Below are 23,503 nucleotides of genomic sequence, written 5' to 3' on the forward strand. Positions count from 1 at the left end.
ACAAAATTTACTAGGCTTATTAGCATTTTCTTCGTTACCACGTGCGTTTGTTTTACCTTTTTCGTCCGCCATTAGAAAGTGGCTACAGTGCATCCCATAGTTCGTTGGAGTTGCGAGTTCTGCACTCCTGACAAATTATTTCATGATGATCGATTGAGTAGTTAAGGCGAGAAAGAATTATAAACAAACAAATAAAGTCACTTTCGCATTTATATGTTAGTAAGGATTGTTGACGTAACTCGAATAGGAATTTTTGAGAATTATTCAAAGTAACTTCTTTACTGCTCCTATACGTTTTCCTGATTTATATTGTGTGTGCTTATTCTTTTTTTTTTGGGGGGGGGGCGGCAAAACTGAGGGGTGTCTCCTCAGTTTTGCCGACATTTCATTTACCTCCCCCTCCCCTCCCCTCCCCTCCCCCTGGTTTTCAGTTGTAATCATCCTTTTTAGCCTACTTTCCTAGCAAAAGACAGAAAAAGAAGAAAAAAGCATTAAAGAAGGCTTAATGCGTATTAAAAATGTCGCGAAAAACAAAAAAAAAATCAAAAATAAATAAAATGATTAAATAAATACCGAAAAATTTAAAATTGGAAAGTAGGGTATTGAGATGGGGAAAAATGTCTGTCGGTCTGTCGGTCCATCGGTCTGTCGGTCTTTGGAAATAGCTCTTGGAAATAGATTTTGTTTTAAATAGCTCTTGACTCCAAACTCCAGACTCCGAGAATTTAGAGGCACCTGACTCCGACTCCGACTCCTCTGCCCGACAATTAATCGGACTCCGACTCCCCGACTTCGTAGCTTTGGCAAAAATTTATACACGGAGGACAAATGACTGACTCCGATTCTTGGATATTCGTCTCTGACTCCTTTATCCCAAAATGAGATTGACTCCGATTCCGACTCCGCAGCTATGGTTTTCACTGTGAAATAATTATTGTTGATATGATTTGTTTTTATTTTCACGCTAAAGTTTTAATTTAGGTATTCAGTTTTCGGCGAATAAATTCGAAGTCCTTTATGTTTCTATGTACATAACGATATGCGCAGACGATTTTTTTTTTTTTTGACAATGAAAAGTATTTCTTTAAGTTGACATTTTATTGTTTTTATTTATTTTGGTAAGTGCATTAATTCATTTAAAAAATTATTTTTGGCAACAGTGGAAAAAGAAACGATTTTTTTTTTTTTTTTTTTTTTTTTTTTTTTTTTTTTAATATGATGTATTTGGGCCGTGGTAGCCTGATCGGTAGGGCATTGGACTCGGGGCCGGAGGGTCTCGGGTTCGATCCCCGCTGGTCGAAGACCCACCGTCGTCATTAAAGGGGACTGGGCGACGTTAAATATGCTCGTGGTCTCAATGTCCTCCAAGTGAAACGATACCTCTGGGGGTGCTAGCACCAGGTAGCTATTAGCTCTTGGACTAGTTCTAAATTCTCATTAACTGTTCGATCCGGTGATGGTGCTGCCATCTATCGGTATATAAAATAATGGAGGCAAGGCACTTAGTATGCAGTCCTCGACATAAATACAGTTGTAGTCTGTTGTGACTCTTGAATAGAATAGAATATGATGTATTTATTTTAATAAGCTTATTAATTTTAATTATTATTTTTTCGTTTTGAAAGCTCTTAAAGAATTTTTTTTTTAAGTAAAAAAAGTGTATTAGCTGCTTTTTTTTTACGCATCTAATTTTTTTAGATGTGTGAGGAATGCTTTATTCCTAGAAATTAGCAAAAATATGTTTGAAACAATTTACGATTTTAGCTATTTTTGAGAATATTGATCAGGTACTAGAAAGGAGTATGGGTATACGGGAAAGTAGGCTCGTATAGTTCTAGACGGAACTTCTTGATGATATATTAAAAGGGGGGGGGGATTTGAAATGTCGGCGAAACTGGGAACAAACCAATTTGTGGTAACTATTTGACCTCTGCCCTTGTTGACCATTAACCTGAATCGATTGAAAAAAAATCTACATCAGCGTGAGCGAAAAGCTAGTAATGTACGTGCGGGTAAAAGCTAGTAATGTATATTTTTCACATATCGCACTTCTGCATATATTATTCTTACTTTTAATATAATATGCATGTATTATGTAAGAAAATAATAGGTAGACATCACCAAGTTTTTCCTGATTTGGTGGTAATAAATAAGTATTAAAATATTTTATTACTTTATTACATAGTACAAGAAAGGAGGGCACGAAATGAAATTTGTACACAGTGTCCTAAAAAGTCGTGGTCGAGCCCTGCTACTGCACAGAGCGGTTGAAAAAAGATACATTTCGTCATAAATGATTACAGTGTTGCAATGTCGTATAAGATAATATGCATTTATCGTGACAATGAATATTCTTAAAGGGTATTTGCAGCTTCAGAAGTTCGGAACACCTCAGGAGATACATTCTTCCTGACTTGAACCGGCCAATCCCTTTGAGGGATCATAAATTCTAACCCGTATCGCTCCGGCAATAAATTCCCTATTCCCTAAATGTGGAATTTAATTGAAAGTGTTTAAAATGCGTGGGAGGTTTGAATTTGTGTGGAAGCGATAATGCTCAGTTTTTCTTGTAACGCATTAACTCCAGCTATATAAATTGAAAATGAAATTTAGAATAGTTTCGATTTTTGCGAGTTTAACACTATCCTAGAGTAAGTAAGAAAAATAAATACCTTTGTGCTGAACAGTAAAGTAAGTTTTTTTCCCATTCATTTTTATCGATCTTCCTCTGTTAATTTTTACCTTTTTGTCTTGATTGACACCCCCCCCCCCCCCCCCCATTTTCTTCTATTTTCTTTATTTTTCCTTTTTTCGAATATTTTTTGTTTCTGTTTATTTTATTTCATGGGTTTTCCATTCAGCTTTTCCTTTCTTGCGGTTCACGGTTATTGACAATTTCTTTTCTTTTTGTTTAAGCTTCGGCTTAATCTTTGTCCAATTGAATTCTTTCTTTCTGGGTTCGTACTAAGAGAAAGCTCTTGGCCTTTGCTTGCATTCCTATTGGTTCCTGATCGGTTTATAGTGTTGTCATTGGTGTTTGGCTAATCCGCTGTTTTTATCTTTTAAGCTGCATGCTTATCTGCTCTTGGCTTTTGTCGGATGTCTTTTCATCCATAAGCTCATTATTTTTTGCATTGAAAAAGGCGTTTCCTATAACGCCGAAACACGTGTCTGCTGTAATTTACAAATTTGTGCTTCTTCTAACGTTGTTTTGTCTTACTTTCGTAGAGTAAGTAGTATTTTAAAATGCATTGCGTATATTTGACAGTGTATTACTTTTCAATGGCACAAATTGTTTGATAAAATGCGGTTCAGTAAATAATTAATAGGTTTACGCATGCAATATTTTTCATTTTTCAAAGAACTATATTTGAGTTTCATATTTCCAAACAAATAATGCCCCCCCCCCCCCTTTTTTTTCTCTCTCTCTCTCTCTTTTCTTTATTTACTTATTATTATTATTAATATTACTACTGTTTTTTTTTTTATGAGTTAGGATCCGCTAAAAGGTTTGTTCATAGGAGAGATTAAATAATTTTATTCTTGAGACAGAAAAATGTTAAGCTGAATGTTCAACGAATTTTTATTTCTAAAAGAATATTTAACTAAATTATGCTCTTCAAATGGGCTAATGAAAATCTTCACCCTATCCAGCTCTAAATGGGAAAATGATATAATACAAATACTCATTGCAGTTAGAACGAAATGAAAATTCCTCTCCTCAGCCCCTTTATCATCCCTGAGTAAAGAAAAGTTAAATCAAAATACCCATTATAGTTAAACAAAGTAAAAATGTCAGTCCCAGAAAAAACATTAATTTAAATGCCCATTACCATTGGGGAAAAATTTTACACCATGTTTTATTCTTTTTTAAAGAAGTTTTAAATCTTCAGTACCAATTGCCCCATCCCCCTTTCTTTTTTAACAGCAAATGGGTTTAACAACAAAGTTTTGTTGGTAGGAGAAACAAAGTAATTTTATCTCTGAAAAGTGAGATACATAAATATTTAAAGTATAACTCAGTTGAATACCGTAGAAGTTTTAATTGTGTCTTATTCTTCAAATGGGTTAGTATGGGTCATAAAAAACGAATAGAAGGTCAATATAAATCTAATCCGTATAAATAGCATTGCAGCGAATTTATCGTTCTAACAGCGACTAAGTAAGAGGTTCTGTGAACACATGCCGAGCAGCTCAATTAAAACATCTTAAGACTCCAGTTTCGCCTTTTGTTTTGAACTCATCTTTCTGCAACTACCCAAACTAAAACATGAATTATGTTCGCATAGCTCTACCGGTCGACCGATGACTAACCGGTGAGTCACCGGTAGATCCACCGGTCGACCGCAATTTAAGTTGGTTGATCGGTTGATTGAACCACGTGTGGCCAATAATAAGTATTTTTCGCCTGCACGTTATTCATCTGCGCAAGTTGAAGTGTTCGGTGGAGCATCGGTTGGTGCACAACTGTGATCAGTTGTCATGTAATCAAACGACCGGAGGTTGATTGGTAGCGTTATGCGAATGTAACCATTACCGAACTACAAACAACCTATATTCCGTAAGTTACCGCCCATTAGCCAGGGCTAAGGAAGAAATACGTGAACTACACCGCCAGCTCAGTCAATTCCAGCCGAGGACTACAGTTTCGTGCTTATTAGCACTCATCAGCCTGGCATAGGGGTGACCGAACTTGAGGCGGAAAATCTCTTAAGGAAGCCAAGAGTGCCAAACCAACTGGTAGCTAATACAGAATTAGCACAGACCAGACGAGTGACCGAAGCAATGGTTCGGTTCAACTCGAAGATTGAAGGCAAGGCAGGTATATTCAGTAAGTTACCGCCCATTAACCAGAGCTGAGGCAGAAATACATGAACTACACCGCCAGCTCAGTCAATTAATTCCCTTGTAGAAATTGAATGTATCATCACACGTGAGCAAGAGGGTCGCAAACATGTTATTTCTCTACCTCAAAAATTAAAGATAAAAGCTAGGGTAGGAATCTAAAAATTATACCGCCCCATAGCAATAAAAAACAAAAATATGCAGAAACCATGCCAGATTAAAATTTTATATAAACAAACTGTCACGAAAAAATAAGTTTCTTATTTTGAACAACATTTCTGTAGTTAAATTGAAATTCTAGAGAATATATAAGAGCATTCGTTAATGGTTTCAGTTCTTAAAAATAAGCATCACTACATTTTAATCTGCCCGTTCCCGTCCAAAAACAAGGAAGATCTTCAAATCCCATATAACGAGCGGTTTGCCATGTCATACTGAACTGAAATTCTAAACAAATTCCGATCCATCCGTACGTTCGGTTACAGTTAAATATTCTAGAACCACTCTAAAGCACTCCTAAATCAGTATGAATATTTTAACAAGCAAATACGTATGAAATATTTGAATCGAGTTTTTGAAGTTTCGCTCGCTTAAGCGTTGCGTAACAAGCTGGTCACGAACTATTTACTGGCAAAAGTTTTCCAGATTCAATTATCGCTAAAAAAAAATATATGAATAAATAAAGGGATTTTATTTCTTTTTTTCGTTAAAACTGAAACAAAATAGAGTGCCTAAGTATTTTTTCCTGCATTAAAACTATACTTTAAAGTTACTTTAATAGTCTAAAGATTTTGATGCTATAAAGAAAGACAGTACAAGGAAGTTTCTATCTTTCATAATTACTGGTCATTGATCAGTCACAGATTTAGCTTAGTTTAGTTCCAGATTTAGTTAGTCACAGATTGAGAAAATTTTGTTAGCAACAAATTTTTGAGTATAACGAGGGCATAAAGATTTTTTTTTAATTAATTTTTTTTAAATTTTATTATTGTGAAACTTGTTCACTTCAATCAAGAACATTTAGCGTTAGTTCAACGGGAGAAAGGTACAGATTTTTATTCAACTGCTAAAAAAAAGCACATTTCAGCTTTTCTCACCTTTTTTTCGTCTACGGACCGTAAACATTTCTGAAAATATTTCGCGAACTGTTGTTTTTTTGAGCAATCACGATTGCTTATTGCTTTCATTTGACTGTTTTTGGCGTGCTATCATTTTATTTTCCCACCACCGCCACCCTCCGCACTATCACCGTCGACCGGCTCCTCACGATGCTGCTCCTATAGCGAAAGCCGTCTCCAGGTTGCGTCCATGTCCTACACACAGGCGCACACATACACAACTACACACGCACACATACACACACACATACACACACATGCACACACACATACACATACACACACATGCACACACACATACACATACACACACATGCACACACACATACACATACACACACGCATACATACAGACACCTAAACATACACACACACACAAAAACATACACACACATACCCACACATTCATGCCTGCACACAGACACAAACACATATGCCTACACACACATACACATACCTCCCACACACACATTTATACACACAATTACCCACACACTTATGCCAGCACACAGACACAAACACACATGCCTACACACACATACACATACCCCTATCACCACAAACACACATACCCCCCCACACACAAATACACACGCCAACATACACACACTCGTGATTGTGAAAAACATAACTTAAATTCAAGATGTCAAAATTCAAATTTTTTTTTTTTCGCAAAACTTAACTACGTTTTAAAGAACTTTCTTCACAAATAAATTGACATTTTCAATATCGCTTACTGACAAATCTATAACTATGAGTAAATAATCATTCTAACTATAACGGAAATACATATAAACTTTTGAAAAACCTCACAAAAACTACAAAGACAAAATTACGGGTTCTTGCTTATAAAACTGTATTATTAATGTAAAACAACTTTTTTTTAAAAATACTATAATATTTTTTAAGTGAGGAATGGCTGAATAAAATCTCCAGGGTCGCTGGTGCCGGTATGCTAGACCAGCAGTTGAGAATTTTTGCATTAGGTAACAAGTAGTAAAACCTTTATGATTTCTGATCGCTATTACAGTGAAACCTGTGTATAACGATACTGTCTATAACGATAACCTGTATATAACAATTTTTTTTTTTTTTTTTTTGGCCCCAGCAAAATGTCAGCATGAATAATCAAACTGTCTATAACGATAACCTGTCTATCACGATATTTTTTTTAGGTCCCAAGAGTATCGTTGTAGTCAGGTTTTACTGCACAAAAAATCGATGGATGGATGATACCGAAAAATAAGGACACTTTAAGAGTATTTGAGTGAGATTTCAATTTAAGTGTATTTTCGAACTAAACATTTTAATTTTCAGAATTGCATAGTAGTTCTTAACAGTAAGGCGCTATGATGTGACATGGAATTTTGCAGGATTCGTTGAACTAAAACAGAGGGACTTTAATTTAAAATTTATGTACGAAGAAAATGTGGTGAATCTAATACTGTCTCATTTATGCTCCCTGAATTGACGTCTAAAATGATATTGTAACCTGAGAATGGGGTCGTTTCCAAAATTTTAAAAGTATTTTTTTTTTCTGAAAGAGCATCCTTAAAAACATAGGATCTGACCATTTTTTTAATAATTTGTTTAAGTTTAATATTTTTAAAAAAAATACTTAAATCGGTGCGTTTTCATTGTTTACGCTTCTGTCGATGACATCACAAATGACGAAATGTCATTCAGTGTTGCCATTCGCAGAGCAAGTAATTAATTCGCCTCTTTACTCACGTGTATTGGCAACGATATGGTTGATAGCAAGTGAAGAGCGCAATTTTAATTCGCTGCTTGATTATCATAACGTAGAAACGTGGTAGAAAGATGCACCACAAAGCATCATTTTTGACGTCATCAAGACCACGCCTTGTTTGAAAAATCGGACATTTTAAAAAATTAATCAAAAATTAACCGTTGGGAAAATTAAAGTATTTTCTGGATCCATGGTTTTTTTTTTTTTTTTTTGCTTATTCCATCAATTTCAGTGACACGAAGTACTACTTTTGACTGAAAGAAAATACCCCATTCAAACCCTATCGTAGTAAAGCCCTAAATCGCAGCTTAAGTAGCGACACGTCAGCCATCTTGGGGCTAAAGGCTGCTTCTTCCTATATTTGTTATAATAAACTAGTCTGATTTTCTTCTTTGATTGTGGATTAATATGGAGTTAATAAGAAATCACGATCAAGAAGCACAGATCAATACTTCACCATAGTAGACATGGGAAGAAACCGGCTTTTATCCCCAAGATGGCTGGCGTTTAACCTAACCTAACTAACTGTTGGAAAATCTTTCAACTCTCTTATTTTTCAATACAAACGGATCACTTTCTAATGATCAACCTAATATTGGAGCGGGATTCTTTTGTGATTTTCGATTCCGAGTCACAACTGACTACAACTGTATTTATGTCGAGGACTGCATACTAAGTGCCTTGCCTCCATTATTTTTTATATCGATAGATGGCAGCACCATCACCGGATCGAACAGTTAACGAGAATTTAGAACTAGACCAGGAGCTAATAGCTGCCTGATGCTAGCACCCCCAGAGGTGTCGTTTCACTTGGAGGACATTGAGACCACGAGCATATTTAACGTCGCCCCTTTAATGACGACAGTGGGTCTTCGACCATCGAGGTTCGAACTCAGGACCCTCCGGCCCCGAATCCGACATTCTACCGATCGGGCTACCACAGCCCCTTTTGTGACCTGTTCGCTTTTTCCCCACTATTGGAAGTTATCAAAGTCTTTGATGGAGATGTCTTTGCCATACTTTGGCAGGAGGTTAATTCAGGTGCGGTTACTCTGCACTGCTTTGGAACGACTGGTTATCCGTTTTGATTAAATTCATCTTCTCTGACTCCAAGGCTGGAGTCGGAGTTATACACAATAATGCATTTGTGTCACGCTCTATCCTACAAGCATCTTTGATGGTAAACCTTCCTGCGATGTCTTAGATTGACAAGTATCCTTACAAAAGTTTGAACTTGGGCGAAAAACTCTTATTTTCAGAGAATCTCGGGTCATTGCCGAATGGGGTTGTTTCCTTCAGTCAAAAGTAGTACTTTTAGTCACTGAAATTGATAGAATAAGCAAAAAAAATATAACATGGACCCAGAAAGTTCTTTCATTTTCCCAACAGTTATTTTTTAATTAATTTTTCAAAATGTCCGATTTTGCAAACAAGGCGTGGTCTAAATGACGTCACAAATGATGCTTTTTGGCGCATCTTTGTACCGAGTTTCCACGTTATGATAATCAAGAAGCGAATTAAAATTGCGCTCTACGGTCGCTATCAACCATATCGTTGCCAATACACGTGAGTAAAGATGCGAATTAAATATTTTGCTCTGAGAATGGCAACACAGAATGGCATTTCATCATTTGCAATGTCATCGGCAAGAAATGTAACAATGAAAGATCACCGATTTAAGTATTTTCTTTTAAATATTAAACTTATACAAATTATTTAAAAAATGGTTAGATCCTATGTTTTTAAGCACGTTCTTTCAGAAAAAAATACTTTTAAAATATTGGAAACGACCCCATTATACTAGCGATGAACAAGTTGGTGTTCAGACAAAGAAGGGTACTAGTGTGAGAGTGTGACACAGATCGCACGTGACATCGTTCCATTCGGCTCTGTGAAACAGTGATTTTCAACTGGTGACACGCGTAGGTGCGCCCCGATGAAAGGTCACTACGACCTCCCAAAAAATTCGACAAATTTTGTCTGACGATTCTGCAAAACTATCATCTTTCAGAAAAGTTTGGAAGTTCTATTCGGCAAAATTATCATCATTCGGCGAAATTTGGAATTCCATTTGGTAAAAAATATCACCATTTCGCGAAATTTGGTGTTCCATTCGGCAAATTGAGTATTCCAACCCCCCTACAAAAAATTTAAGTTCGGGGCTCCCCTGGATACGTATACATATTGGGATACACTAAAGTATGTAAAAGAAACGTGGTTAACTACCAAAACGTATACAAGATTATGTTAATAAATCTGAAATTCGTGAGGGCGCTAGTGTGAAGTGTGTAGTTTATTGTTCCTTGCTTAGCAAATATACAGAGGCATAATCTTCTGAAATATACATACATCTATTTTTACTTAGCTTTAGATATGTTTGAAATTATTCTCTAAAATGCTAAAAAAAAGTTCTTATATTTTGAAAAGTCGATTCGCAACTCCAATAAACTGTAGGGGGCGCTGTAGCCACTGTCTAATGGCGGATGAAGAAGGTAAAACAAACGCATGCCGTAACTTATAAATTGCTTTGACGCTTAGAGAATGACAGTAATTTTTCATCGTGTATGTGGGAAGCTTTTTTTTTCTATTCTTTTCTATTCACCACAAACTGTCTGAAGCCTGTAATTTACCCCAAAGAAAACACGTAGAATGGAATGTTTTACCTTTTTCTTTAGTATTGTTAATCACCGCAAGGTAGCGTATTCGAGCTCTGGAGTTGCGATTGGTTACAAGCCCTAAAAAGAAGGTTTCCGCAAAATGTACAATTCAACAAAACAAAATTATTTATTCCTCTGCAGAAACCTTCAGTACCTAGCGTCAAACATTATCCAACCAGAGAAATGAAATATCACAAAACGTTAACATATTTTGATTGAACTGTCATAATCACTGCTGGAAGGAAGAAAAGAAAATGGCGACTCGCATAAACCCACAAAATCATTCTCCAGCCAAACCTCCTCTCCAGGCGAAATACGTCCCCTGAGAGTCTTCGACCTACATTCGCCTCGCGTATCTCGGAATTGGAAACTAGATTTTTGCATTATCTTATTTTACTTTTGTGCATAACCTGGCACGAGAGAAAGTCTTAGGATATCGCTTATGCTTCGGAATGCATTTTCGGGAATAATAAATTTTGGGAATAATATTAACATAGAGGGTCTATGCTCAGCAGGAAGATTCTACTATTGAAAGTTATCTCGAGCTATCATTGAAATTGAACTGTTCTCCTTTTTGATCTGCAATTTAATATAGCAAAGTAAATTCATTCAAGCAATATTGTCATATGTCCAGAGATATTTTTAACACTTTTGCAATAGGAAGCGTCTTATAATGCTCTTTAAAAATTTTTGAATTTCTTATGGGGCACCCCTTTAAGTGCTTCCTCTTGATGAAAAAACATAGAAAAAAGTTTCATAGAATTCGAACAAAATTTAGGTGTTGCTACGAGTGATTAAAGTTACGTTCATTGTGAGAAAAATAGTGTAAAAAAAACTTCCCTTTATCTAGTTTTATGTTTTTAATCAACATGAAATTAGGTTGGTTAGGTAAGAAACGACACGAATACTGTCCGTTCTCGAAAACCGCGACTGGTAGGGGAATATGGGGTAAAGTGAAATAGCGAGGCAAAGTGTAAAGTTCAAATATTTACTCTGCTTTTTGTGCCACCTGCCTAGTAATATTTTCACTATGCAGTAACACATGCAATCTATGCCAGTCAAGAAAAAATTACCTCTGAAAATCAAAGAATAAGATAAAACAAGCAATTTTCAAAAATTGATATTCATATTGTAGTATTTTGTTGCAAGTCAAAACTTATTTTTGCTACTGTCTTTATCTTTACTAATAATAAAGTTGAAAGTCTCTCTGTCTGGATGTCAGGAGGATGTCTGGATGTCCGGAGGATGTCTGGATCTCTGTGACGCGCATAGCGCCTAGACAGTTCGGCCGATTTTCATGAAATTTGGCACAAAGTTAGTTTGTAGCATGGGGGTGTGCACCTCGAAACGATTTTTTGAAAATTCGATGCGGTTCTTTTTCCATTCCAATTTTAAGAACAAAACTATCATACGATGGGCGAGTAAATTACGAAATTATCGTAACGGGGAACCGTAACACGGGCACAAGCCAATTGGCGAGATACGAAATTATCATAACGTGGAACTGTAACATGGGTACAAGCCAATTGGCGAGAAAATTCACCATACATTATTTGTAAATATACAGGCGAACCAAAAGACCTTTTAATTTATCTATTACGGGCAAAGCCGTGCGGTACCACTATTTAATAATAATGTTATTGTTATCAATATTTTAAATATTAATTGAGACCTACTAACATGTGGTGCAGTATTTATTTGCTAAATATTAAGCTTCTTTGTGTTTCAGATGCTTCGTACAGTTAGTCAAGTGCATGCGGGAAAAAATGAATGGGGCAAAGTGAAATAGAGCCCATTTCATTTACGTATTCAATCTTTTATACAATCATTTACGTATTAGTTAATTAGTTGTTCTATACACATTCTTTCATTTAAAAATTGCCTAATTTGTTCATTCATTCACTCGTTTTCTCATTCATTTTCTATTTTATTCATTCATTATTTTTTTATTTACTCATTTATTTTATCAAAAATATCTTTAACAATAGAATCGAAAATATTTAATTAGAAAAATATTTTATTTTTCGCTTTGCCCCATGAAAAAAAGAAGGGAAAAATTTCCACATTTTTTTAAAGGGACAAATTTACTGTCAAAAATAAAAAAATAATGTTTCAGTGCAAGTTTTATTATACAAAATGTAGTGTTCTTTCTTAATGTACCGTAATTTTCAAAACAATTGTTTTTTTCATTTGGAAAAAAGTAAGTGATCTTAACCATTTCACTTTGCCCCACATTCCCCTACTTTTGAAGGCTTCAATTGTAAACAGGGGTGATAGCTTGAAGATGGGTACTTTTCACAATTACTGTTTCTGTCTTTTTCAACGCAACTTTGAATTGTAAACACGTGGTTTTTCCCTTCCAATGGCGTCGTTTCCAAAATTTTAAAAGTTTTTTTTCCTGAAAATACAAATAAAAACATAGGATCTGACCATTTGATAAATAATTTGACAAAGTTTAATACTTAAAAAAATATATAAGATTGGTTCTCAGATTCAATTTCATTTTTTACGCTTCTGCACATGACATCACAAATGGTGAAATGCCATTCACTGATGCCATTAGCGCAGAGCGCAATATTTAATTCGTTTCTGAATTATCGTAACCTGGAAACGCGGTAGAGAGCAAGTGTAAGCATTCAGAGCAAAAGTACGCGCCAAAGTTCATCATTTGTGAAGTTATAAAGACCACGCCTTGTTTGAAAAATCAGACGTTTAAAAAAAATTATTAAAAAATTGAAAGTTTTGAAAATAAGATTTTTCTCGCTCCATGTTAACTTTCTTGCTCATTCTATCAACATCAGTGATTAAAAGTAGTACTTTTGACTGATGGAAACAACACAAATGGGGTGGTTTCCTTCAGTCAAAAGTACTACTTTTAGTCATTGAAATGGATAGAATGAGCAAAAAAAAAATTACATGGATCCAGAAAATACTTTGATTTTTCCAAAAGTTTTTTTTTAATTAATTTTTTAAAATGTCCGAATTTTCAAACAAAGCGTGACCTTTACGAAGTCACAAATGATGCAATTTGGCGCATCTTTCTACTACGTTTCCACGTTATGATAATCAAGCAGCGAATTAAAATTGCGCTCTACGCTTGCTATCAACCGTATCGTTGCCAATACACGTGAGTAAAGATGTGAATTAAATATTTTGTTCTGTGAATGGCAACATTGAATGGCATTTCATCATTTGTGATGTCACACGACAAAAGTGTAAACAATGAAAGCGCACCGATTTAAGTATTTTTTTTAAAATATTAAACTTAAATAAATTATTTAAAAAATGGTCAGATTCTATGTTTTTAAGCATGCTATTTCAGAAAAAAATACTTTTAAAATTTTGGAAACGACCCCATTGGCATCATTTCACTCCCGGGGTTTTCATTCTCTTACGGCTTATATTTCTACTCTCCCTTGATATTTAGTAATACTTTAAAACACCGGAACTTTTACACTATTTCAGACACTGATTAAAACAATAATGGCGACCTTGTGCCCGCAGAAGCGTCTGATACTCAAGGAGTATACTTTGAAGACTAAAATTTTGCAGCGATATCTGTGAAACATTGTGATTTCTGTATTTATTATCATTACTGAAAATACAGACGGGGACTTTGGCTCTAATTAGTTCTACAATGATTTTAAATAGGAAGAAAAAAACTTTGGTAAAAAACAAAGTAACCCAAACGCAAGGGTAACATTGGCCGAAACAAAAAACAATTAAAAGGGGTCAAAATACTTTGAGAAAAAGTGATCAGTATTCAAAAATAAAATTAAGAGAGCTCTAGATGCGTAAAAAATGTTTCCACAGCTTGGAAATATGAATAGTTACAAAATTATTGAGAAAATATTAGAAAAGTTCCGAAATTTGGCCAAAGTAGCCAGTATTTCATGTATTCACATCAATTGTTCTTTTGAACGTAAGTATTTTTTTGAGAGCAAATGATTCAAGATCTCATCAAAACCATAAATCAGCCTGCTTTTTTAAAAATAATTCACTAAAAACCTTATAAATGAATCATTAACATACTTAAACTGATTAAGAAAACGTTTCCCCCCCTACCCCATTTAATTAAAAATACTAAGCAAGCTAAATGCAGCTATTATCTGACGTCACCGACCAAACTTTTTAAGCTTAAAGATGAACTCTCTAATATAATTAGAACCACGCCCGGTTGAATTGTCTTGAGATTAATCAAGCTCACTTTTTTGCAGCAAAATGATGATATCGCAAATTTAAACGCATCGTCCTGCCTCAGGAGTAATTAGTCTAATTATATAATCGCATCAAACATTTGGACTACTGCCAGTTGCAAAAATGAATGTTTGAATGGGGAGCCGAATTACATTGTCTGAACTGTTCGCATTAATTTATACAGCTTTGAAATTTGTGAGGTCAAAAAATGTAAAGTGTGGGGATTTGGTTCATTAAATTTCATTCTTAATTACTAATTAAAATTTCAGGCTTAATATGCATAAATGTGAAAAATAGTCCATTCAAATGACATCTTTAATTTGAAATTGAATCTTGTTTAATTAGGTGTGAAAAATTAACATGGACTGGAGGTATTAGGAGTACATAGAATTGACGATATATCGCAATGGTGTTGTTTCCTTTAGTCAAAAGTACTACTTTTAGTCACAGAAATTGATAGAATAAGTAAAAAAAAATAACATGGACCCAGAAAATACTTTCATTTTCCCAGCAGTTATTTTTTATTAATTTTTTTAAATATCTAGTTTTACAAACAAGACGTGGTCTTTATGACGTCACAAATGATGTCCTTTGGCGCATTTTTTGCTGCGTTTCCACGTTATGATAACTCAGCAGCGACTTAAAAATTGCCTCTACGCTTGCTATCAACCATATCGTTGCCAGTACACGTGAGTAAAAATGCGAATTAAATATTGAGCTTTTCAGAATGGCAACAGTGAATGGCATTTCATCATTTGTGATGTCATCGGCAGTATACGTTGGTTAAACAATGAAAGCGCAGCGATTAAAGGTTTTTTTTTTTTAATATTAAACTTAGTCAAAATATTTAAAAAATGGTCAGGTCCTATGTTTTTAAACATGCTCTTTCAGAAAAAAATACTTTCAAAATTTAAGAAACGTCCCCATTCTGACGCATTTATCGCTATTGAAAACCAAAGATTACCAAGTTGGCAGCATTGTACAACTGTATGACAACCTTAGAATTTGTCGCCATGCTTGGCAAAGTTGTACGGAATCTACTTATTTAGAGATATCATACACTACTTGTGGGAACTTCGCTTCATCTGCACGAGGTTGTGGGTTCGAATCATACCAGTGCCCTGGATGGTAATTCCTCTCTTTGTGTTGTAAATCGTTCTTGTGTTGTCTACTGGGTGAATAAATAAAGAATTCCAACCTCTCGAGGCAATAGCACCCAACCGCTCCATGTTTATTAACTACAGTAAGCTTCCGATTATCCGCGGAATACGGTGGCACAGTAACTGCGGATAAGCGAAAACCACGGATAATCCGAATAATAAGTAAAAAACGATACCAGTGTCTATAATAGCTAAAAATGTGAATAATACTCACACATACATTTAAATTATAGCTAAAAGCATTGCTACATTGCATCTACTAACATTGAATCTGAAAAATATATCTAAAATCTAAAAGTGAACAATAATACAATCATATAGGTTTTAAAAAAATATGAAAATAAAACCAGCGGATAATCAGATTGCCAATAATCGGGAGTTTACTGTATTTTGGACACGAAAACAACAACAATACATTACTTATATCCAGTTTATAGACTTACTAGAGGCACCCGCACGGCTTTGCCCGTAGTAGAAAATGAAAAGGTCATTTGGTTCGCCGGCATATTTACAAATAATGGATGGTGAATTTCTCGCCAATTCGCTGTATTCATCTGCTTGCCCATGTTACGGTTCCATGTTATGTTAATTTCGTAATTTATTCGTTCACGTTGTGATAATTTGTTCGGTAAAATTTTCTTAAAATTGGAATATAAAAAAAAAACAAAATCGAATTTTCGAAAAATCACTTCGAGGTGCAAACCCCCATGCTACAAACTAACTTTGTGCCAAATTTCATGAAAATCGGTCGAACGATTTAAGCGTTATGCGCTTAACAGGGATCCAGACAGACTTTCAACTTTATTATTAGTAAAGATAAAGATAATGATAAATTCTGTACCTCAGAGCCAGAGTAGCGTAAGTCGAAAAATTACAATTTTCAGTTAATGCGTTCTATGGAGAATTCTATTCTGCATCCAGCCATATGAACGTAATTCAAAATAATAATAATAATAATCTTTTAACTATTTACCAGCGTTAAAAGAGCTCAAGTCCTATCATTTGTGTGCACCAGTCAAACGTTTTTACTCTCTCCTGTAAAGTAGCGATTATGTGACCTACGTTAGTCTGGTTCTAAGGCACAGAAATAAGCAAAATCTTTAACAAAATGAGGAGGTACTCCATGTCCTTGCGGTAGAAAGCGACAGCTCTAGCAGCTGCCAGCGCGCAGTTAAAACGATCATCTATGACGTGTAGTCACTGTGGGGCCGTGGTGGCTTGATCGGTAAAGCGTCGGACTCGTAACTGGAGGGTACCGAGCTCGATGCCAGCCGATCGAATATCATCCGTGTTCGCTAATGGTGACTGGGGCACATTAAATGTGTTTGGGGTTCAAAGTTCTCCAAGTTACATTTCCAAATCGAAAACTCTTCGGGTGTGGGATCAGGGGTTACTCAGCTACTGGTCTGGATCAAAAAACGGGCCCCAAACAACCGGTTAAACCACGTGTAGTGGTAGGCACGGTGAACCCCGGAGTGCAGTGCAGTTACTGCGGTGCACGGTAAAATGTCGGTATCATTTTGTCTTAAAAGAAAAGAAAATATGAACGAGATAAAAGATGCATAAAATTTACATTAAAATTCGAAATAATCCGTCAAATAATAAAAGAAAACAATTAAAAACCATTAAAAGTTAAGCGGATTTCTACATGCTTGATATAAGCTTATTGTCTGTGATTTTAAAACAGTAATTCATCAGATGTAATGGACAAAGCGTTTTCCCATTAAAAGTAAAATGCTATTTTAAGTTAACCTACCTTTCGAATTGCAATTATAGAAATATTCGCTAAAGCTAAATTAATGGAGAAAAAAAATATGATTGTCATATGATTAAAATTAACTCAAATGTCATTAAAGTTTGAGTAAAAACTATTGGGAAAATGAAAAGAGCAAAGTTTTTTCCTCAAGATTAAAAAAAAATTCTATTTCCATAAAAGTGAGGTTTTTTTAGTTTCAGATACTTGTGAATTTTTTTTTCTGTCAGTTCTTTTGATGAATAAGAATTGGTTTAAGAAAAAACTTTGATGGCTTTTATTTTCTTTTTCGAAAATAATTCGGCTCTATTATTTTGCACATAGGATAAAATTTTTATAGTTTCGGATCTAACAATAGTTTGAAAATGTTTCAGATTTGTATTAAAAGTTTTATGAAAGCAGTAGTGCTAGTTAAGGCAAACCTAACTTGTCAGTGTCATAATGCTGCGATTACGATCTGCGTAACCATCACAAAGCTGCCAAGTTAGCTTTGCCAGACTCAGGATTTACGCATAATCTAGACAAGCTATAGCTTAGGGACCCCCCCCCCTTTCTCGCCCTCCCCTTTTCCTCAACTCCCGAAAAATTGCATGATTCGTTCCTTAAAAAATGAGAAGTACTAGCAGAGGAAGTCATTTTTGAAAAGGTGGATCAAAATGCAATTTTCGGTAGCAAATATCTGGTCTGAGACGATTTTTTTTAGAAATATAAGTCTCGAAAATGCAGTTTTAGGATATACAGTTGAACTCTCCTAATACGATCTCGTTTAATACGAAATCACGGCTAAAACAAACATTTTGTTGGTTAAGTTTGGTTTTGCTATCTAAATGCATTGAAAATTTCACGTATAATACATAAATTACTGTTTGACCACGGATTGTATGGAATTGGCAAACATCCAGCTAAGGCGACTCCATCTGAATGAGGGGAAAAATAAAAATTTTATGCGCGTATTCCGCTCATTTGAATGAGACTCTGCTTAATTTAGAGGCTAACATACATCTGCAAAAGCTGACATCCCTGAAAACTAATAGATGCTTCCATTTCCTCGTGTAAACCGGATATTTACCTTTCCATACAATCCGTGGTTAGACAGTAAATTGAAAGTCTCAGCTAAGACGAACAAAAATTTCTGACCTCTTTACTTAAGGTGTTCGTGATTAAATACTGTAATTTTCTATCTCAGAAATTATTCATCATTTTGTTAGGTGGTAGAAGTCTCATTGTGCAAAGAGAAGAAAGTACTCCATTGAAATATCCATATTGTATATGGAAAACTAGCTGCATTGCCCGGCTTTACCCGGTCTACCTTGAAAATAAAAATTGTGTCAAGTGACGTATATTCAACAATCAGGCGTAAAACATAAATTAAAAAAAAAACATCATGTTTTCCTTCCCAAACAATGACGACAGATATTAAAATACTTTTAAGAAATTAAATCCAGAGAGATGGATTTAAAATGCGTATAACCATGGAAACACAACATAAAATAAGTTTAAGGAATTCAAATGCGAAAGAAAATGGTTCACAATTTGAATGAAATCGAGATTTCTTAAACTCGATTTAAAAAGGCTTGTAACTTTTTTTCCTTTCGAGATAAAAGCTTATTTTTTCGACCATAGGTCGAGTTAGATCTGGAGTTAAAAAAGTCGCTTTTTCCAACGGCGTCAAAAAAAAAAAAAAAAAAAAAGCTGTGGGACAAATCCTTCACTTTTTACAGCTTTATTTAATGAAGAAAGAAGTTCCTAAATTTCAGCTAAGCCTTAAAAAAAATCGAGCTAAAAACGCAAATAACTCCCACCATAATAGAGTTAGAGCATTGAAACAAATTGCGTAGAACGCGGAAAATTCTACCCTTTCTAACGATATGTATTATTACTATTTGCAAGTATTTTTTCACCCCCATATTCGGGAATTTATGTGGAAATTGGATGTAAATATGAATAGAAAAATAACTATTCATGGAATTGCTTTCGAACTAGTCTGCAAACCTTCTCAGGACTTAAAGGAATAAACTGTGAAAATTTCAGCAAAATCGGCCGGGTAGTTCTCGAGTTTTGCGAGTTCAAACACACAGACGCTTTTTGGGGACTTCATTTTATACTATGTAGAGATAAAGCCCGAACATTTGTTTACCTGTAGACGACCTATTCCGCGATTGTCGATTATCATTTTTATTTTTCAAGATTTTCGAAAAAACATTCATTTATAAGAAATGAGTGATTAATTTTCTGAATATAATAATTAGTAGTAATGTTTTCTAAATATAGGTAATCATTTCTTCGTTTTTTCACAGTATCACTTATTCACGATTGTTACGAATAACGGCTAATACGAACACATTCCTGAATTTTTGACATTTCGTATTAACCGAGTTCAACTGTATTTTGGTTGTTCAAGGGGGTCTTGACCCCCATCCCCACTTCATGTGTGCATTCCCAAAAAACCCGGCATTTTCACTAACTCGGCAACTTTTCGATCCACACTTGGTCGGTATTCTTCAGTATTAACAACAAGAATGCACAAAAGAAAATAAAACAACGTTAAAATAACATATTTTTACAAATTTACTATGTTAACGGTACTTACACTTAGATGAAGTTATAACAATAAATTGAACTTCCCTAGGTTCTAAGAATGTGGAGCTGGTTGTACTGTTTACTTGCAGCTGCCTCATTCTTCATGACGTCCTCAATGGCACAACAGAATTCTTCAGAAATCCCTAAGTAAGTGGAAGTCTTTTTTTTTTTTTTTTTTAACATTTGCTTAGTGTATCGGCAGAACAAAAATTATCTCTCAAATGCTGATAAACTCAAAAATGGACTGTGTATAACACATTTATTTTTAAACTAGCGGTTCCCGCACGGCTTTGCCCGTAATACCGTAATAGAAAAATTAAAAGGTCTTCTGGTTCGCCTATATATTTACAAATATCAAGCAAATTTTCTCGCCAATTGGCTTGTACCCATGTTATGATTCCACGTTATGATAATTTTGTACCTCGCCAATTGGCTTGTGCCCATGTTATGGTTCCACGTTATAATAATTTCGTAATTTACTCGTTCATCTTATGATAATTTTGTTCTTAGAATTGGAATATAAAAAGAACCACATCGAATTTTCAAAAACTCGCTTTGAGATGCACACCCCCATGCTACAAACTAACTTGGTGATAAATTTCATGAAAATCGGCCGAAAGGTCTAGGCGCTATGCTCGTCACAGAGATCCATACATCCAGACATCCTCCGGACATTCAGACAGAGAGACTTTCAGCTTTATTATTAATAAATGTAAGTCAAAAAGACTAAGTCTACTACAGCAACTCTGTATAGCGAAGACACAGATGTATGGAGGTGCTCCAAAGGAAGTCACGGGAAGTCAGTGTGACCTTCCAAAAATGACCTTGTTTGCCAAGTTTTTTCTGACGATTTCGCAAAGTTAGAAACGAATGCAATTATTTTATTCACTTATTAAGTTATGATTTTTTTCATAATGATAACGAATGTTTCTTCCCATTAAATATAGGTTTAAAGTTTCGAGTAAAACGCGTTTAAAGTTCAGATCCTAGGAAAGTTTTCATTGATTTTTTTTTTCTTCCGAAATCTTGCTGTACAGCAGCACTTATCAGAGCTACTAATACCATTTTTTGGCCTATAACAGAGAAGGGGTTCTCCTAAAACGTAATTGTACTTTTATGTTGAAATTTTTAGTTTTGGCACTTACATCCCTTTGCTTCTCAGTGCCTCATTTGGTAAAATTTCAAGTTGGACTAATTAAAATTTTCACTCTTCTAAAACATGTCTGTTCATATTCGCAACTCCAGAGCTCGAATACGCTACCTTGCGGTGCTTAATAATACTAAAGAAAAAGGTAAAACATTCCATTCCACGTGTTTTCTTTGGGGTAAATTACAGACAGTTTGTGGTGTAATGTATTTTCAGAAGAATAGAAAAGAAAGCTCCCCACAAACACGATGAAAAATTACTGCCATTCACGAAGCGTAGATACAAGTTATAAGTTACGACATTTATTTGTTTTACTTTTTTCATCCGCCATTAGAGAGTGGCTGCAACGCCCCCTATAGTTTATTGCAGTTGAGAATAAAATTTTTAAAACACAATTTTTAAACTCACTACATCAAATGATTATTTTATTGTCATGGCAACGATGGAAACAGTCTTTCGTCGCAGACAATAAATAAAAAATGTAGCGTAGAACGATATTAAGTATGAAGTTGAGCTTATGCTAGCATAAAATTGGCAATTTTAGCGATATGCCACTTCATTTATGTACTGACAGCCAAACTAATTAATTTTCAAGTTAAATTACTCCTGAGTTTGCGGTACTGAATCGGAGTTAAAACCCACCATTGAAGTTTTTTGATCAACAGAAAAATGAAGGGGAAAATTATGATGGCATATCTAAGGTGACCATATCTCCTGATTTCAGGTAGCATTTCCTGTTGTCTATGCATGTTTTTTTTTTCAACCGGAAGTCGTTGGGAGCTGTTATTTAAGGATTTTACTACCCATAAATAAAGATTATATTAGTTATATATGTTATGCTTACCCGATCCTAATGCACCCGGGCTGGGTAATGGTGCTTTTGCTTACGAAGAATCTGTGAATAAACAAAAAAAGCAGAGTTGAAAATCCCGGTTCTTAAAGCAGAATTTATTGTAAAAGGAAACAATGAAATTCTGAAAAAAAAAATAAATTGATTAATTAATTAATTTGAATTTTGGCATTTTGAATTCAAATTATGTTTTTCTCAATCACGAGTGTGTGTATTCAGGCGTGTGTGTTTCTGTGTGGGGGGTATGTGTGTTTGGGTGTAGGAGGTATGCGTGTGTACGCATGGGTGTGTTTGCGTCTGTGTGCTGGCATAAGTGTGTGGGTAGTTGTGTGTATGAATGTGTGTGGGGGGGGGGGGGTATGAGAATGTGTGTGTAGGCATATGTGTTTGTGTCTGTGTGCAGGCATGAATGTGTGGGTAGTTGTGTGTATGTGTGTGTTTGTGTGTGTGTGTGCGTGTGTGTGCGCAGTTGTGTATGTATGCGCGTGTGTGTAGGACATGGATGCAACCTGGAGACGGCTTTCGCTATAGGAGCAGCATCGTGAGGAGGCGGCCGACGGTGATGGTGCGGAGGGTGGCGGTGGGAAAATAAAATGATAGCACGCCGAAAACAGCCAAATGAAAGCAATAAGCAATCGTGATTGCTCAAAAAAAAAAATACAAACTCATTGCTATTCAAAATTAGCATCAAATGTTTTTCTACTTCTTTCTAATAGATCCGCGTTATTCGATTTAGCCTTTGCAAACTTAATGCTATCCCCAATGTAGCATTTTTCGTGTGCAACCATTACGGTGCACGCGTCAATTACGCAGATAATTTTGACTCCCGTTTTCCACCAGATGGAGGCACTTGAATTCTTTTCGATTTGAAACTGCAAAGGGATTGAATTTAGCCGAGGGCATTCAAAGCCAAGCGAATACCCAAGGAATCTTTTACATTCCGGATAATCATGGGCGAAGACGATTTTCTGGATCTCGAAAACCCACCGACTGGCCATCACTGGTCAGAACCCGGTACTACAGACCCAATGACTTATCACAAGCCACCCAGTCGAAAAGTAGCAAATTTGTGCGTTGAAAAACGTAACGCGAAATCAATTCTTCTTTTCAAGTGTTCATTTCCGCTTTTCTCTGTCATGAGCACAAAAAAGAAAAAAAAATAATTTGAACTTTGACATGTTGAATTCAAATTATGTTTTTCGCAATCACGAGTGTGTGTGTATGTAGATGTGTGTGTTGGTGTGTGGGGTGGTATGTGTATGTGTGTGTGGGGGGGTATGTGTATGTGTGTGTAGGCATGTGTGTTTGTGTCTGTGTGCAGGCATGAGTGTTTGAGTAATTGTGTGTATATGGTGGTGTGTGTGTGTAGCTGTAGGTGTATGTGTGTGTAGCTGTAGGTGTATGTGTGTGTAGGTGCGTGTATGTATGCGTGTAAGTGTAGGATAT

General features: G+C 35.4%; 1 protein-coding gene across 1 annotated transcript in view; it reads left to right on the top strand.

Annotated features, from left to right (window-relative positions):
• Nucleotides 1-23,503, top strand: part of LOC129227011 (glutamate-gated chloride channel-like) — a 122,072-nt gene that overhangs the window by 46,086 nt on the left and 52,483 nt on the right. The window contains exon 2 of the mRNA XM_054861640.1: nt 20,110-20,207. Coding sequence (XP_054717615.1) covers nt 20,119-20,207 — 89 coding nt within the window. The 5' untranslated portion in view covers nt 20,110-20,118. The remainder of the gene's footprint in view (nt 1-20,109; nt 20,208-23,503) is intronic.

Source organism: Uloborus diversus, chromosome 7 (genome assembly GCF_026930045.1).
Source record: "Uloborus diversus isolate 005 chromosome 7, Udiv.v.3.1, whole genome shotgun sequence".
NCBI classification, from domain to species: Eukaryota; Metazoa; Arthropoda; class Arachnida; order Araneae; family Uloboridae; genus Uloborus; species Uloborus diversus.